The 19,515-nt window shown below is 36.9% G+C and overlaps 1 protein-coding gene and 1 long non-coding RNA gene across 3 annotated transcripts in view; one reads left to right on the top strand and one right to left on the bottom strand.

Moving 5' to 3' along the window:
* LOC124384254 overlaps nucleotides 1–19,515 on the bottom strand; it is a 71,082-nt gene that overhangs the window by 28,171 nt on the left and 23,396 nt on the right. The window lies entirely within an intron of this gene.
* Nucleotides 12,530–19,515, top strand: part of brinp3a.1 (bone morphogenetic protein/retinoic acid inducible neural-specific 3a, tandem duplicate 1) — a 58,799-nt gene continuing 51,813 nt past the window's right edge. The window contains exons 1-3 of one of the 2 annotated variants that reach the window (XM_046846871.1): nucleotides 12,530–12,948; nucleotides 13,039–13,118; nucleotides 14,687–14,970. In XM_046846871.1, the coding sequence (XP_046702827.1) occupies nucleotides 14,741–14,970 (230 nt within the window). In that variant the 5' untranslated portion in view covers nucleotides 12,530–12,948; nucleotides 13,039–13,118; nucleotides 14,687–14,740. Of the gene's footprint in view, nucleotides 13,119–14,686; nucleotides 14,971–19,515 lie in introns of both variants that reach the window. The other variant, XM_046846784.1, reaches the window with a different exon arrangement.

Genomic DNA, 19,515 nt, shown 5'->3' with positions numbered 1-19,515 from the left:
GCAGGATACATCTTGCATTTAAATGAAAAGGTTTTTATTTCATTTTTTTTATATTTTTCATCCAATTTTATTGAATCATCTGTTTTATAACTTCACATTACATTAAGCTCTACATGCTCTTCATCTGTGGGTGGTTGAAGGATCACGGGGTATTTCATCAGGAGGAGAGGAAGAAAATCATGATAAAGACTGCATATAAATACCTGCTAAAGCATCCATCCATCTATCTAACCTGGAAGTTTTTTCTTGCCACTGTCACCACTCAGTCGCTCATAAGGATTCATTTAAATTTAGAGACTCATTTATGAAATAAAGTAAATAAATAAAGATCTATTACCTTCCTGTAAAGCTGATTTAAGAGAATGTAAATTTATAGTGATAAACAAATGTAATTGAATTGAACTGAATAGCTTCTTTTATTCCAGCTTTCTTATACTTGATAACCTAAAACACCTGATGCATGCATTATATACCATTTATGTGCAACTACCCCAGAATTAAAACCACAATATAATACACAACATGTGATATTTGTTTTAGGGAACTAATAGACAAATTATTATGTTTATTATCATGCACTTGCATCTTATGTGTAAACGTTTATTCAGTTATAATCTTCTCTGCCTGGCCCAAATTAAGCTGGAATGTTTATTAAATTATTCAACGCTTGACATTTGCTGTCGCTGTTCCTTAGGGAGGGCAATTATTTTATCGCAATAGATGACTGTATTTTTATAAACTGTGCACGTGAAACCCAGCACAGAGTGTCTTCTTTTTCAGTTCATAAAATGATTTATAGGCAGAAAGTGAAAAGGACAGTAGTTCAAAGTCAGTAAAATGTTTTCTGTAACCTTTATCGTGTTAGATTTCTGGTCACACTTATACAGAGCAAGACACTTCTGGTGTTGTCAGATAGATATACAGCTGCTGAGTAGGAAATGGAGAGGTAGTAAACACAGAAAAATAGTGTTTTATAGAACAGGGTGAAGGTAGTTGTAGTGCATGTTGTCTATAAATGTAAGTAATAAAAAGGTTGAAGTAATAAATAAATAAATAAATAAATAAACAAATAATGTTTGAAGTTGAAATGTACATTATTTTGAATATTTTTATTACAATACATTAAGTTCTATATTTTTGTCATGCTCAAGCTGCAGGTTCATCTATCGATCTATCGATCTATCGATCTATCTATCTATCATCTATCTATCTATCTATCTATCTATCTATCTATCTATCTATCTATCTATCTATCTATCTATCTATCTATCTATAGGGGTGTAAAGGTACATGTATTCGTACAGAAATGTGTCGGTACAGGGTTTTTTCGCTTTTTATCTATGGAACATAGGTAAAGTCTGAGTTTCCTCAGGAATGAATTAAGTGGCAGACCGCAAGTTTGTTTAGTCTCCGCTTTGCACTTTGAGCATTTCTATTTTTTAAATAATTTTTTTAAACTTAAAAATAAACACAGCAATACCAGAGGTGTAAAAAAGTAACTGGAGTAAGTGTGGGGTCAATGTGGCTACTTACTCCATACCGAAAATACAATGTGATTTGCACATGCATGAAACCGCTAAAGAATCAATAGTGCTAGCGTTAGCCACTAGCCAGGAAGTGTCTAGTGGCTAACTCTATGGATTCAAGAATTAAGATTTTTTTCATTCGTCATAAGCATAGTTATAAGCAGGATACAACTTGCAGTAAAATTAAAAGAAAAAGTTTAAAAAATGAAACATCTTGAATCTTAAATCCGAGACACAGACACAGAGAGACGTGTGCATGAGGAAGTATCCGATAAAGAAGCCCGGTTCTGCCAAAATTGGTCGCCACCTGACTGTACTTTCTTCATTTGTTAAAGTATGATGAAATAAGTAAAACAGTTAAGTAAAAAATATTGTTAGAAAATTTTATATTTGAATGTAATACACACACACACACACACACACGAACGCAAACACATAGATATCTGTATAAACCAAATGGGGTCTGTAAACTATTTTTTTTTTAATTATTTATTTAATTTTATCTTATCATATTATAAAAAATATTATTAAATATTATTTTATATATCATTTAAACAAGCAGACATTTTACCTAATATTTAAAACTGTTAAAATGTTGATCTATCTATCTATCTATCTATCTATCTATCTATCTATCTATCTATCTATCTATCTATCTATCTATCTATCTATCTATCTGTCTGTCTGTTTAAAATTAAGTCATGTGACTTTAGGGAATGGTAGCTCAACAGTTTAGCATCCGAGTTCCTAATCAGAAGGTTGAGGGATCAAGCCCCAGAGCTGCCAAGATGCCAATTGAACGAGCCCTTTAACCCTCTGTCCTCCAGCAGGGCTGTATCCTGGCTCACCCTGAACTCTGACCCCAACTTCCTAACAAGCTGGGTTATGTGAAGAAAGAATTTCACTGTGCTGTAATGTATATGTGACAAGTAAAAAACTTTTTTTCAAAATTACAATTGAATGACCACAGTGTACAGTAATTGTTCCTGTATAAACTAAGATAAATTAATTTTTTTATATATGATAATGATGATTTTTATTTTATATTTGTTATTTTAATATTTATATTGGAACACAACCTGATAGCCAACCATACAGTGCACATGCAATAGTTAATGTCTATTTCATAGTTCTAACAGTGGGGAAAAAAGCACCAGACTTCATAGGCTGAGCAATAATGATGAATCTGTTTTGGTTGTGATTAAAAACGTCTGCACTATAATTATGTGTTTTATGTTAATGTGGAATGGCTAAACATCAATTAATAATGCATTGGAATGCCTCACATACTGTATGTGTATGCTTTAGGTCTCTATAAAGTTTGGCTGAATTGCTGTATTTTGCATGGCTGACTATCGAATTAGGGCTTGTTATTGCAAAGCATTAATAAAGCACTACACTTCATATAGACACAGTCATTTATCTTTACCATTTTGCGGTTTCTTCTTTCAAATTTGCGAGTGCCTTGAACAGTGTTTAACATTGTAAAATATCTCTCCATAAATGCAGTATATCAACTCATCCTTTTTTAAATCTATGAAACTTAATAAAAGTCCTAGTCTATAACAGTCAGTATAATTCATTTGGCCAAATAACTGTGGCCCAAACCATTTACAAATAGAATTAAATATAGTCAGGGTATTAATCTGAGTGAGAAAGGGTGAGAGAAAGTCATGTATGAACTGCTTTTTATTGTATATTATATAAACGTTAGTTCCTGTTCAATAATTTTTGACAACTGACAAAAGATTCAAGATTTTTAAACATCCCATTCCACTTTCAGTCCCAATTTGCTGTTATAGTAACCTTCACTATTCTGGAAAGATGTTCTACTCGATTGGAATAAGCTTGTAGAAATTTGTGTTTATTCAGCCACAAGGGTATTAGTAAAGTCAGGCACTGATGTAGTTTGAGTGTTCCACTTTATCCCACAGGTGTTCAGTAGAGTTACATAAGGTCAGAGGTCTACACTATAGCAGAGTAATCAAGATCTTCGACTACACCCCATGTAAAGCATCTTCAAGGCGCTTGCTTTTTTACACAAAGGTATTGTCATGCTGGGATTCAAGGAGTTTTGGGTAAAGTTAAGTGAGTGCAGGTTGGACTGCATCAAGGATCGGCTCTGAGCCCTTTCCTGTTTGCAGTGGTGATTGGCATGGTTGCCGACCAGTTTAGAAAGGAGTCTCTATGGACAATGATGTTTGCGGATGATGTTGTGATTAGTGGTGGGAGTAGGGAGCAGGTGGAGAAGAGCATGGAGAGGTGGAGGTACATGCTCAAGAGAAGGGGAATGAAAGTCAGTTGAGGTAAGACAGAGTACATGTGTGTAAATGAGAGAGAGGGCAGTGAAGTGGTGCAGATGCAGGAAGAAGAGGTGGATAAGGTGGAGAAGGTGGAGAAGTTTAGGTACCTGGAGTCAACAGTGCAAAGTAATGAAGAGAATATTCGACAAGTCAAGTCAAGTCACGTTAAGTTTATTTCTGTGCTTTTCACAACGGACATTGTCTCAAAGCAGCTTTAGAGAATTTAAGAGTTAAGGTGAATGATGTGTATTTATCCCTGATGAGCAAGCTATGGTGACTGTGGCAAGAAAAAAACTCACTAAGATGTTATGAAGAAAAAACATTTAAAGGGACCAGACTCAAAAGGGGAACCCATCCTCATTTGGGTGATATCAAAAGTGTGATTATAGTCTTTAAACAATACAGAACACTGAAGAGTGAGAACTAACATGAGCACTGGAGCACAAGATTATGAGTAATGTCCTTTCCACAGTCTTATACAGCCATTTGAGATTATGGAACCAGGAGCTAGTTAGCAACACATAAAATAGCTCAACTTTTGCCATCATTATAGACCAGCTTCTCCATACCAGAGTCTTTGAACACTCACAGAGGTCCAATGTCCATACTCCACATGAGGTGGAATCCAAATGGCACTGGTACGTCTCTAGATGGTTTGGGATGTTTGCGGGTGCAGCATCTACTTCTTTAAAGGTCCATAATCAAAAAATGAGGTGGGATGTGACTGGAGCTGGCGCAACCTTAGAATGCCTCTGGATGGGTAGAGAAAGAGAAGTAGTGGAGAGGAATCAGCGTAGCTGCTGTTTATGATATTAACAAGCACAAGGTTATGATGTGATGTGTGTTATGTGTTGGCCATACTAAATAGAAGTTTTTAATTTGCACTTAAACTGGGAGAGTGTGTCTGAGCCTCAAACACGGTCAGGACGACTATTCCAAAGTTTAGGAGCTAAATATAAGCATGTTCTACTACCTTTAGTGGACATTGCTATTCTAGGAACTGCCAGAAGTCCAGAGTTTTGAGATCTCAAGGAGTGTGACAGATTTTAGCATGTTAGGAGACTGGAAAGATACATGGGAGCCAAACCATTTAGTGTTTTGTAAGTGAATAGCAGTAGTTTGTAGTCGATTCGAAACTTAACAGGTAGCCAGTGTAGGGATGATAGGATTGTTGTTATATGGTCATATTCTCTCAACCTTGTGGGAACTCTGGTTGCTGCATTCTGGACTTATTGAAGCTTGTTTATTAATAAAGCAGGAAAACCACCTGGCGGTCAGGAATGCATGGACGAGCTGCTCTGCATTAGATATTGACAACATGTTTCTTAGCTTAGCAATATTTCTAAGGTGGAAGAAGGCTGTTTTTGTAATATGGTTGACATTATATTCAAAAGACAAGTTGCTGTCTAAAATAACTTCTAGGTCTTTTACTGTTGAACTAGAAGTTACAGAACATCCGTCTAAATGCAGCTTGAAATGCTGGCGCTTCTGTGTACTGTTTTTTGGGCCAATGAGCAAAATCTCTGTCTTATCAGAATTTAATAATAGAAAGTTATGAGTCGTCCAATCTTTTAATTATTTGAAATACTCAGTTATCCAAGTAAATTGAGCTGTATCGTCTGGTTTCAATGATATATATATATATATATATATATATATATATATATATATATATATATATATATATATATATATATAGTTGGGTATCATCAGCATAACAGTGGAAGCGAATTTCATGCCTTCTAATAATATTTCCCAAGAGAAGCATGTATATTGTGAAAAGCAGGGGTCCTAGAACTGAACCTTGTGGCAACCCATAATTTACCTGCATTACCTGGATAGCTCTCCATTTAAGTCTACAAAATGGTAACGATCAGTAGAAGATCAGAAGTAAAGAAAAAAATGCAGGCAGGGTGGAGTGGGTGAAGAACAGTGGCAGGAGTGATTTGTGATAGAAGGGTATCTGTGAGAGTGGAAGGGAAAGTTTATAGGACTGTGGTGAGACCTGCGATGTTGTGTGGTTTAGAGACAGTGGCATTGACTAAAATAAAGGAGGTGGAGCTGGAGGTAGCAGAGCTGAAGATGTTAAGGTTTTCATTGGAAGTAACGAGGATTAGAAGCGAGTTTATTAGAGGGGCCGAACATGTAGGACGTTTTAGAGACAAGGTGAGGGAGGCACGATTGAGATGGTGTGATTTGAACATTTGCAGAGGAAGGATGCTGAGAGGAGGAAAAGAAGAAGGCCAAGGAAGAGGATTGTGGATGTGGTGAGGGAAGACATGGTTGGTTTGAAAGAGTCAGATGTAGAGGACAGGGGGGTATGGAGACGGATGATCACCAGTGGCGACCCTTAATGGGAGAATCCAAAAGAAGAAGATATATATGCTGTATGTAATACCAATCTAAGGTGTTGGACAGACTTTTTCCTTCAGTGTTCTTTTATTCGTCTTCTTATCTTATTTTTATTATTAGTATTATTAGTATTATTAGTATTATTATAAAGTTAACTGTACAATACTGTAGATATCCAAACTATTAAGGAACATGTAGGTAATTATGCAGTAAACAAAAGCCCAGATATAACCCATAATATGTTTTATAATTTCAATTTTTCAAAGTTTTTGCTTTGCACCTTCTTGAAATTCTTTTAGTCATCATCATGCGGTAGTCACCTGGATTGAGTTTTCAACATTATTGAGAATTTCCCAGTTATCTTATCTTATCTTATCTTATCTTATCTTATCTTATCTTATCTTATCTTATCTTATCTTATCTTTTCTTATCTTATCTTATCTTATCTTATCTTATCAGACATCAACAAATACAGACCGGTATCACTTCTCTCCATTCTTTCAAAATCTCTGGAACGCACTGTTTTTAACCAACTGTCTGTCTATCTCTCACAGAACAACCCCCATGATCCAAACCAGTCTGGCTTCAAAGCGGCACATTCCACAGAAACGGCCCTTTTGGCTGTCTCTGAGAAACTGCATGCTGCTCAATCAGCCAAGCTGTCATCTGAACTTGTATTCCTTGCCCTTTCAGCAGCATTCAACACAGTCAACCACAAGACTCTCTTAACTACCCTCAGGAGCCTTGGTATCCATGGACCAGCATGGGAATTGTTTGGTTCCTTCCTGGAAGGTTGCTCATACCAGGTAACATAGAAGGGATCCACATCTGCCCAGTGCAGACTCACCACTGGTGTCCCACAAGGCTCGGTACTTGGTTCCCTTCTTTTCTCCCTCTATACCCACTCATTTGTCATATCCTCATGTGGGTTTTCTTACCACTGCTATGCTGATGACACTCAATTTATATTTTCTTTCCCTCCCTTAGATACCACAGCTTCTGCTTGGATCTAGGCATGCTTGACAGACATTTCTGCATGGATGAGTGCTCATCAATTAAAACTCAACCCCAGCAAAACAAAACTGCTGGTCATCCCAGGTGATTCATCTCCAGGTCAAGCTCTCCAAATAACTCTTCATGACTCTATGCTCTCCCCTTCAGTCACTGCTCACAACCTTGGGGTAACTATAGACAATCGACTATTTCTGTCCACACAGGCTGCCCAGATGCTTGTTCAGGCTCTTGTCATTCCAAGACTCGACTACTGCAACTCTCTGCTGGCAGGTCTTCCTCTAAACTCTATTTGTCCACTGCAAAGTATCCAAAACCCAGCTGCACAGCTTGTGTTTAATCTGCCCAAGTTCTCCTTTACCACCCAACTGCTGTGCTCCCTTCACTGGCTTCCAGTAGCTGCACGTATCAGATTCAAAATACTGATGCTTGCCTACAAGGCCAAAAATGGACCAACAACATCTTACCTCAGAGACTTCATCACACCTCGCACTGCACCACGCTGTCTGAGATCCTCCAGAACTGCTCAACTGGTACCACCTTCTCTCAGAATGAGAGGTAAGTACACTTCAAGGCTGTTCTGGCACCGAGGTGGTGAAATGAACTTCCCATAGATGTCCGAACAGTGGATATAGCAGTTATAGTCTGATTTATATTAGGCTTGTAATCTAGCGTACCAAATGTTACTAAATGTAGCTTATTTAGACAATCTAAAATATAAACTGTGTCTGAAATATAAATTCTGGAAAGCTGCTTTGAGACAATGTCTGTTGTGAAAAGCGCTATAGAAATAAACTTGACTTGAATAAAGATATTCTGGGTTATACACTTTTTTTTTTTACTACATAATTCTGTATGTGTTCTTTCATAGTTTGGATGTCTTTAGAATTAATCTAAGTTTGGAAGTTCCGTTCAAACTTTCGATTGGTACCCTGTATATATGCAGAAAATAACTTTGGGGTCCACCTTTACATCAGAAGACACTGACCACATAGAGGAACACATGTAATTTTGTATGTATTAGTTTCAAATATTTAAAATTCTTAAATTGTTTTACAAAATAAAAAAATTGCACAATGCAGTGTTTCCATTTTCTTCATGTACATGTACATATTTTTTAAACAAAAATTTCATGTGTACTTACAATTCATGGTTAGAAATGTTGGTTTTAGTCATGTTCATTTTAAATATCACTATAGAAAAAAAAATATTAGTACTTTTTTCCTGACTGCCATGGATGGATGGATGGATGGATGGATGGATGGATGGATGGATGGATGGATGGATAGATAGATAGATAGATAGATAGATAGATAGATAGATAGATAGATAGATAGATAGATAGATAGATAGATAGATAGATAGATAGATAGATAGAATTTTGTAATTGCACACGCAGCAACAAAATGCAGTTTAGCGTCTACATTTAATAAAAATTCTCCAGATTTGAAAGTGATGAAAAGGTAGAAAGGGCTGTATTTTCATCAGAAATACTTTAACCAGAATTTACAAAGCATTGTGAGCTATCTAGATGTCTGACTGGCTATCTGTGATTGTAGCCTTCTCTGGATTTCCAGTAGCAGAACAAAAATAAACAGAATGTAAAATTTTATGTCCAGAAGATCAGTTTTTCCATATGAATTTCTTGTTAATTGAACTGTTCATATACTGTTTCTGGGCACAGCTGTGATTATGTGCAGTGCACCTGGATAACTGTGTTATGCTAATACTAGGTGCAGTGCTATGAAGAAAGATTGATGATTTTTTTAGGACATAATCATTTCAATTCCTTATGCAGCTATAATGTGGTCCTTTTTTCAGTGGTGGAAAACAAGCACATATGGCTAAGAAATCACAAGAAAACAGCAAGACTTGGCTGCAGCATACTGCAATGATTCATATAGCCAGCAGAAATACCGATGCTCATCGCTGCCAATTTTAATTAAATATCCAAGAAACTTGGCTTTAATGTCTAAAAAAAAGAATAATGTTCCAGTGATTAGAAAATCGCACTTCCCTTTTATACGGTTGACTTACAAAGTCAAAGCCCTGACATCTGATTCGCACTTCAAATTGAAAACGCGGATGAAACACAATTAGATACACACTGCTCATCATTTCAAATAAACACAAAGTCTCCAAAGAGTGCATTTCTACGTTTTCTCAAAGGGGTCTATTTTTGGAAGAACACATTGTTAGTCAGAGAAGAGTGGGGGGGGAGCCAAGCAAGTCGATAAGGTCTGTCTGCACAGAGATGAAAGGAGTGGAGAAAGAGCACATCAGAATATGCTGACAAAGCCGTCAAGGTTCTGGATTATTAAAATATTATTGTTGCCATCCTCCCACAGATCGCTCTTCATAGTGACACAGTTTGCATGGCAGCGTTGATCCGACTGCATTTTATGGGAATATTTACCTCTCCTAATGACATGCTGTCCGCATGGGGATGAATGGTTGCACACTTGGCATCACTTCGAATCTTTTAAACTTCCCTTATCAGGCAGATTCTCGTCCACGCACTGCAATCAGACTGACTTTTACACTAAATCAGATTTGGACTCTTATAAAACTATAAATAACATGAGAATTTTCCTCTGCATCACACGCTGTGATATAACTTCACCTACACCACTGACTGAAATAGATTTTTTGAAAACCATGTCACTTCAACACTTTCTCTAGCTAACTAAATTAGTAATGCTTCTGCTCTTATTTACTTCCCTTCCCCAAAAAAAAATGTCTGCACTGTCTATGCTGCAACATATCCTTTATTTGATGTGCTGGGGTTTTGGCTGCCATCAATATACTTGAAAGAGAACTGCTGTGAATTGAGTTGTCAGCACAATTACGTGAACGCGCCTGTTCTTTTTTATCACGTTATGTTCGTTTAACATTAAACGCAATCTTGTTTTGCTGCGTAACTCTTTCTAACTTCTTATAAATGCAAAAAAAAAAAAAAAAGAAAGCAACACGTTTTAGTGTGGTGTTTTTTTTTTTAAATGCAACATCAAAAAGAAAAAAAAAAATTACTCATGTCAGTCATTCTGACATATCAGGACACATTTAAAGCTCCTGGTGCATATGCAACATAACCCTGACAGCTAGTACAAATCAAAGTCGCGTTGACGCTATTACGCTCACTTCCCGAAGATATTGGTGTATGTAATAAGGAATTTTTTATAGAATACAGTACATTATAATAAAAAAGACAAAGAGACATCGTAAGAACATCATATCACAAGCCGGTGTAAATATGTGAATTTTAATATAAATCACAAATCTGTCATTTAATCCAATCAGTATACATGGTTGCGTATCAAACTGGTTGCAATAATCCAAGCTGTCATTGAAGCAACTAACATCTGTTTTCATGAATGAATGTTAGCATCTTATCTGTGCATGTCTAGCAAAAAGATGTCTAATGTGAACCAGTGTCTAATTAGCACGTCACCTAATTGCTAATTTAATTGGCATAATTTATTATTGAAATTGATTTATGTGTTAATTAACATTACTAATGGCATTAATGCTGCCATTTCCTACTTGCTAAAGTGTTAAAAAAGAGTTTGGATAATGAAACCTCAATCAAAATTGACCTTGTTACTCAATATGGACAAACATACAGGAACATCTGACTTTTCCAGGCATATGTGTTTCTTTTTTAAACTGTAACCACAACTTTGGAACTACGTAATTGTGCAGAATGCAGGATTATTATATTTTCACTTGAACTAGGAGACTTAAACCTGTTCCAGCATGACATTGCCCCTGTGCACAATGTGAGCTCCTTGAAGATATGCTTTACACGAGTGGAAGATCTTACCACCTTCTATAAATGTCTAACCTCAACCATAATGAACACCGTTGGGATGTATTGGAACACTGACTGCACCCCGGGCCTCCTTACCCTACATCAGAACATGACTTTATTAAGCCCTTAATGCTGAATGAGCACAGATCTCTACAAGCACACTCCAATATCTAGTGTAACATCATGATGAACCATCATGAAAAAATATCTGATGTCTTCCAGGTGAAAATTGGTTCCTTTTTAGGTCTAGTTTCTGTTAAGGTTTCTTCCTTATATCATGGCAATGTTTTTTTGTTTTTTATTTTTTATGGGTTTTTTTGCCACAGCAACACTGTCTTGCTTATTAAAGATAACTTTAATGTTCAATTCATAAATTCACCCCTGTAAAATAAACCTGCTTTGTAAAATGTTCAATTTGACAACCAAATTTTGTCAAATTTGTTTAGGAATTGTTTATAATTTCCAACAACTTTCATTGGAAATATGGGTACCATGGCAATCTTGCTGTACAGAAAGTGAGCTCTATGAAGACATGATTCTCTAAGGTTGGAGAGTAAGAACTTAAACCATGATCTTAAACCTACTGAACACCTTATGGATGAATTATAAGTTCTTACTCAGTTCAATTTCATTTAATTTAAGTCAATTCAGTTTTATTTGTACAGCTCTTTTAACATTGGACATTGTCTCAAATCAGCTTGACAGAGATAAACATGTAATAAAACATGTATTTTAATATGTCTACAATGTTATTGTCTATAAGTTTAATCCTTATAAGTTTGTCCCTAATGAGTGAGTCATTGGTCACAGTGGCAAGGAAAAACTCCCTGAAATAGTATGAAGAAGAAACATTAAGAGGAACCAGGCTGAAAAGGAAACCTGTCTTTATCTGGGTTACCAGGTTCATCAAAATTCCATCATAGTTGTGGTGCTTAAATGCAAAACTATTCATGCAAATTGCAGTCCTAAGCCATTGTAATAGTTCTTGTTGTTTAGAGACATCATGGATCTTTAGACTGTCCATGTGGAACCATGCTCAGCATCACAGAGTGGTCTCCAGTTCAAGAGAACTCCATGCAAAGATACAGTACAGTAGGGCATTATGATGAATCGGGAAAATCTCAAACAAAGATAGGGTCAAGATCACCGGTCAGTGGTTCCTCAGGAGCATAACCAGAAAGAACAAGAAAGAGAACTGCTTCCTAGACCTTCTCAGCTAACGTCAATAATACACTTGTGACCAACAGAGCATTAACAGAAGAGTGAAGGACATTTTACAAGCAATGAGCACAAAATTTGGAACAAGATGTTCAACAAATTAGATTGGTATGATGGCCAGGATTACATCTACTACTGTAGGAACAAAAATAAATTTAAAAAGAAGAAAGAATAATGAAGAATCAGAAACAGCCTGCGTTATGCTTCATGGCCAGCAAGCTGAGATCCTCCTCAAAGCCCCGCCCACTTCCACTCCGTGCAGCCAATCGCGAGTGGAGAAGGCATGCCTCCGAAATAAAATGCACGTTCCGACGGTGCACAGGAGCATCATCATCATCAGGCGTTCACTAACACACACACACTCGCACGCACACACACAGAGGCACGAGGTACAGATCTATGGAGTATACACGGGCAAGGCATCCCATGAACATGCAAAAGCCTGAACTCCTGCTCTGCTGGATGGGTTTCAAAGTTTAATCTCAGCCGCAAAAGACCAAGTGCTTGGAGAGACGTAGAAGACGGGAAGGTCTTGCACCTTCAGCTGATACAAGGACAGATTTTTTTGTTTGTTTCTCATGTGCATTGTGAATAATATTTGCTGGGCTGCGCAGCGCGCGCGTTTGTCCCGGGAGTGCACGCGCGGAGTGCTGAGTGCTGACTGATGTCACGAGCCGTGATTTTATCCGCCGACGCCGTTTGCACTTCTCCAGAACACTGAGATGAAGTGAGCGGAAGGTCATCCGACAAATGCATGTCAACTAAGTGTAGATTTATAGATTATTATTATTATTAATATTATTATTATTATTTGTAGTATTAGTATCATCAGCACTGCCATTTGGAAAACTGGGACTTGCCTGGGAAGTGACTGAACATCCCCAGCAACTAAAGAAGGTAAAAAAGAATAAACACATTTTCTCCACATATCTGCCTCTGTGCAAATGGAAAGGGACTTGTAATTGTTTGCATTAAGTAGCTTTTAGGAAAAATCATATGCAATCACTTAGGATTTTAATGTTATGTTGAACAGGTGAGGATTATAAAAGATACTGTATAATGTGAAATGTGAAATTCCCATGCAAGTGCATTTGACCAGGTTATGCTTTGAAAGTGGGCACACCATCGTGCTATTGAGTTCATGTGATGGCAGCTGAAAAAAATGATTTGTGTGTAGAAATCATAAAAATAAAGTGAATCGTTTGAGGAAATTACCTGAAAATGGCAGATCATGATATATAAAAAAGGTTTTTGAAATAACACGCAGAAGTACACAATGGTGTAAAAAAAAGAAAGAAAAGAAATACTTAAAAAAACAAGTAAAAGCAAATAGTGTGTAAAAATTCACTTAAAAATGCAGCATAAAAGATATGGATTATATTGAACTGAAATTTAAAAAGAAGTGAATTGTGTGTGAAATCAAATGATACTTCTTACATAAATAAATAATAATAAAATAAACATAAATAAATAAAAATATCACATTTAATCGACTACAGTTCCCAAATGTAGCGTTGTCAAAATATGTTTAAACTTGGGTCGAAAATAACATGAAACTTTTGTGCAAATGAAATCACACGTGAACCGAATCAAACTTTTTATCGTCACGTGAAAATGGAAAGAAAAAAAAAAAAACATGTACTGCACATGAAGCACAAACTGGCTACAAAAACACATTATGTGGCTGTTTATGTGATTTTTTCTTGAAGGAGAGAAAAAACACTGAGGTGATATTTATTATTTATGTGCTTTATTTTGTAATATCTGTATCAGAGGTTTACATGATAAACCCTACTGAACTTATATTAAAATCATTATTGCAAAAAAGCACTTAGGGGTTTGAGATTTTGGGGGGATTTGTGATGGGACAGTCTAAAATGCATAACCTGAAAAGAACAGCCGAGCAACACCACGTCTTTATATTAATATTTGGTTAAGTGATTGTTTGGAAAGCAGATGTTATAATCAATAAAATGTTGAATACATTAAAGCATGTTATGCTGTTTCCTTACAGCTGATAGTTTTCTATATCCAACCTGAAGGTCACTGAATTGGGTATGAAATTGTCTAGTGGAACAATGGCATTCAGTAGTGTGTGTGTGTGTGTGTGTGTGTGTGTGTGTGTGTGTGTGAGAGAGAACCGGTGTTTTGGTACACTAAATCATGTGAAGCTTTGTTCACATTAAGCGTTTCTGAATGTCTCTCGGGCGGATGTGTGTGAGATATAATGAAGTATCGCATGTCTCTCAGAGTAGGAACAAGTCAGAATCTTGCAGTATCCTGACCCAGCATTTCTCATCGATATCAGTTTGATACCAATGCCGTGACACCTGGAGCATCTCTTGTTCTTATGTTGTACAAAATAGGAAAGTTGTGTTATGTCTTAGTAGGTCGTAGTTTTTTGTGTGGTTTTTTTTGTCCAGACCCGAGGTGCCATCATCTAACTTTGCTTTTTCCTCTCTTAGCACTTTCAGGAGGTGAGGAAAGTCCTGAGAGAATGTGGAGTCGTGGGGTGAAGCATGAGCTGCCGGTGTGTTGCTTTTAGACTGGCGTGTCTCATGTGTCCATGGGAGTGTATTTTACTAAGCCTCCACTGCTGGGTTGTAGCCTCGGCCACAGGCTCGCGGGATGCTGCTGGCCCATTCGGCTGGCTCCTTTCAGACAAAGGGCCTTTTCAACAGTCGCAGGAATTTACGGAGTTTGTGGAGCGCTACCAACAAGGCTTCACCACCAGGTACAAGATTTACAGGTGAGTCACATGAAGCAGTTAGAATTCCTTTGTACAGATTATGAAAAGCATATGAATGGCATTGTTGCACATAAATAGTTAAAAAAAAGGCGAACAAAAGCAGCAGATTGCGATTGCAAGCGGTCATCTTGGCCTCAGGGGTTCATCATTGTGGTCTGGGAATTGCGACGGCAGATGATTAGGTGTGGCTCGTGACAGCTGAGGCATTGACACAAGTTGATGCGAGTTCGAGAATGGTGGATTAGATGGAGTAACAGCAGCACAAAAGGCAGCTGAAAATGAGTGTGAGTGACACGCGTGTTTGGCAGGGCTCGGTGCCCATGCAGCCCAGCACAGATGGAGATGCCAACACCGGGGTTAGACAGACGTGCTGTCCTCTACAGCTCGGCACATTTGTGAATAGTCATTTCTTTTTTCAGCCGCATAAAATCGGTGTTAAGCCGGATCTCCCCCTGCTGGTGGGCTGGAACGCTGGATGAGTTTGTGAGTAAGCGAGCGGATGTGCGTGTGTGTGTGTGTGTGTGTGTGTGTGTGTGTGTGTGTGTGTGTGTGTGTGTGTGTGTAAAAAAAAAATACACTTATGTAAAATTGCAATCATACATTTTTCACATCTGACTGTGAGAGCAATGTTTCACGAAGGATTTAAAAGCAAACATGGGCCATGCATTTTTATATTCCTCGACACCACACATGCCACATCATTATTTTAACAATACATAATCAGATGTAGTGGGAAATAAAAGGTTTGGTATGATTAAATTACATTTCAATCTTGATAATGAATGATTAAATTCTGGGTAAATATTGGAATAAAAAAATACGTATAATAATATGTAAATACATTACTATGTATCCCTCCTATATATATATATATATATATATATATATATATATATATATATATATATATATATATATATATATATATATATATATATATCACACTTTGAATGAACAATGTAAAAACACAATAATAATAATTTTAATCACGTCATTAAAGAAATTCATTAAAAAGCAATTTCTAATCCACTTGCTGTAGATGTCTGAGACCACTGTAATAATATGTTAGTACTCACATGTGACTTTCCTGCAAAAAAGTTTTACAGATGTGGGTTGAGGATCAGTGCCAAGTCGTGTAACAGCCTGCAGCAGAAACGCTTGCTTTTTGTGTTTCATATTCATTTTCATATTTATTCATGTTGCTCAGATATGCAACAAGGATTTGAAAGCTGTATAATGAGTTCGCACAAACCAATCTTCTTATAATCTTTATTCATATCTATTATTCCATGCTGCTCAAAAGGTTAAGGGTGATTTCATTACTGGTGCACCATTTAGCCCTTCAAAGTCTTACAATTATACTTTATTATAATTGATTATGTTTCTATAATGAAGGGAATGTGCCTTTAAACCATTCAGGAACACCACTGAATAATAAGGTAAGCCTTAATAGACATCTCATCTTGTTTCTGACAGTGGTTGCATTTTGAGGTTTAATTTGTAATGGAATAAAAGACATGAACAGTGTTGAAGGTTATAATGGCCATGTAATTCTTCTTGATGATACCCAGAAAATGTAGATGAAGCAACTTGAACTTTGAATAACTCTAAATTTCACATAGAAGTTATTGTTCTCAGGTTGAAATGGTGTGGAAATTGTGGTAATAAAACGCATATAAATGTTCATAACATGGTAAAGGATGCTTTAAGTACGAGTTGGTAAATGGATTCACATACAAGAATGATTTTTTTCCTCATGAACGGTTTAATGATTATATATCAGGGGGACAGAGTAGTTCTAAAGGATTGTAGTGCCTGTTACAAGATATGGTATTTGCTCTGAAACATGTACATATGCTGGATAGAATGTCTAAAACATCCTTTTCTTTAGTTCACATCCACATTTGTAAATGTAATATCAGTACGACAGAAATAACCCTCCAATCGTGGAATCACCCTTGAAAATTGCCGCTGCAATATTACACACCTAGAAGACATCTGACATTTGTGAATGTTAGCATTCCTCTTGAGAGCACATAGACATATATGGAACTGTATAGATTTGTCCCCGGATATATCCTGGGCAGGAATTGCATACGCTCCCCGAGAGACCACCGTGCCACAATGTGTAAAGCCAGTTTGGCTTTCCATCAACCTCATTATATACTGTTTATATACATTAATCTCTGCATCCTTAAAATCATGTTTTTGTTCAATCCATGGTTTTTTTTTTTTTCTTCTTTTTTGAACAGATTACAAATGCGACAGTTCATCTTTTAACAGATGTACCCTTGAGAATCTAGCCCTTTGCCGTGATGAATAAATTAGCGTACGTTACATCTGCTTTATTCCCAGCATGCAAGTCTACACTTATTATAGAGCTGTTGACGTTTAGAAGTGTGTACACAGGCTTATAGCGAGCTAGTGTGGAAGGAATTAGCAGGACGACGCTTTCTGTGGAGAATTACTGGTGATATTCATTGTGTCTTTAAGAAGAACTGGCTAAGCTGACAAGCGCTGTCGGTGGGCGCATGGGGAGGTTTGCTATTAGCACCTGACAGCAAGTTTCTCACAGCAAACACACTGAATTTATATTTATATTTATATACATAAACTTATAATTAAGTATAAAGTCTCAGTGTGCATTTCTGCACTAACAAAGGCTGAAGCACCAGTCCTCACAGATAAACTCAAAACAATGGATTGCCTTAATAACTGTGTGTGGAAGATGTTTAAAGAAAATAAATATGTTCGAATATAGTTGTCTAATGTGCTTTCAAGCCATCTCTTGCCGTGTTTCAGCCACTGAAAAGGTCAGCCTGTAAAGAGTCACTGAGGAATAGAAGCTGAGCCTTTACACCTTAATTAAAGCACAGAGTTCGGTATGCGCTGCTTATCACTAGCGCTCGAGCAACCGGCTCGTTATACGAGGAATAAAAACTCTGATGTAGGAAAATATTCAATAACATAGTGATATGATGTGCCCCGACACGAATAGCAAATAGATATTGCCACTCGAGTGTTGATTATTCACTAGTAACTGCATATCCTGGTGTGTTTCATTCCTCAAATGTCATTGCAGCATGCCGATAATTACGCTTTTATATATAGAGAAAAGAGGACCGTTGGCTTGTTTGCCATGGATTAATTGATTCTGTTATTTATTAGGAAAATCAATGCCTATACGAGGTGTTCTTTAGTTTTTAATAACTCAAACAAAGTCGATTATTCTGCTTATACCACAGTTACTGCACTTTAAGGTGCTGTTGAGATGTTCTATTCTTGGACATTTGTCAGGATTTTGCTCTTGAAGTGCTCTTATGTGTAGAAATAATGTCTCACAGGTCCCCAATTTGAGGTTTCATTGATAATTCCGAAACAACATTTTAGAGCCAGAAATGCAGGCTTGGGCCATTGATATGCAGTTTCTGGAAGGCAAGAGGGAAAGGGAGGGGGGGAGGATGAGATCAGAAAGAATGAGTTTGTGAAAGAGCATGTGTGATTGCCATAATGAGACATTAAGCCTTGTTGTAAGTCTCTACAGTGTTTCTTTATTTGTACCATGACATAAGATGCTATAATGCATAACACAGTGCTATTAAATCCTGAATCTGACTGTTGAGAAGGTGGTAAATTTCTAGAACAGGAGACATTAAATGTATTGAAGTAATCTAGAATAAAATGCAAGAATTTTACAGACAAAGTTGTCTGTTATCGTGTGTATTTCATTAAAGTGATCTGGAACCGATGTGGAACTGTAATGTGGTTTGGAGATCTACCTGGAATTACTTAAGCTTTGCATTAACTAACAAATAATCGCACACCTAAGTACACGTCAACCATTCAGAATAAAGTATTAAACACTGTTTTTGAAAACCCAGTTGTTTCTCCCATCACCCTTTCTTTTTCTCTGTGTTGAAGATAATATAAAATAATAAGAAGAATCTGGATGATGCCACAGCCTTCTGTTGCTAGGAGTCTCGACAGCAAAATTGGTCCTGCTCTCTTTTTCTGTCTGCCGTTGTCAATCACAGTGACACCAGCCAATCATGTGCATTTGTCATCTTGCGTATGTGGAAGAGGACAGTTAATGCTTTCCTAAGAGTGTGTTACTCTCCTCTGCTAGTCGGCCTTTGCTATGCTAGCATTAGTTGAATCTCTTACCATGCGCTTACACAGGAGACTTCTTCCACTCAGGTCCATGTTGAATTAGTTGTCAATAAAGAGATATGCTTAACGCAACACAAACTGCTAATACCTTCACCACCTGAGTGTTAAATATTTCACAGTAACAGCATGTCTCAGGATGTTTTATTCCTCTTATATCATAGCCGGATACCAATGATTACATTTGATCGTGATTGTAAACTATAGGTACGATAAAAATCGCAAGGAGGAATTTTCAAATAATTCAACAGACCAAATTCAATTATTCCACTTACACCACAGTAACTCCAGTTACAATGTTGTTCAGATGTTTTATTGCAGGGCACAAATTAAGTTTTTGTCCTTAAAACGCTCAGTGTGTGAAACTTATTTCTTACA

Source organism: Silurus meridionalis, chromosome 1 (genome assembly GCF_014805685.1).
Source record: "Silurus meridionalis isolate SWU-2019-XX chromosome 1, ASM1480568v1, whole genome shotgun sequence".
Lineage (NCBI taxonomy): Eukaryota > Metazoa > Chordata > Actinopteri > Siluriformes > Siluridae > Silurus > Silurus meridionalis.
The sequence above is the reverse complement of the archived record's forward strand: the minus strand, read 5'-3'. Positions and strand labels throughout refer to the sequence as shown.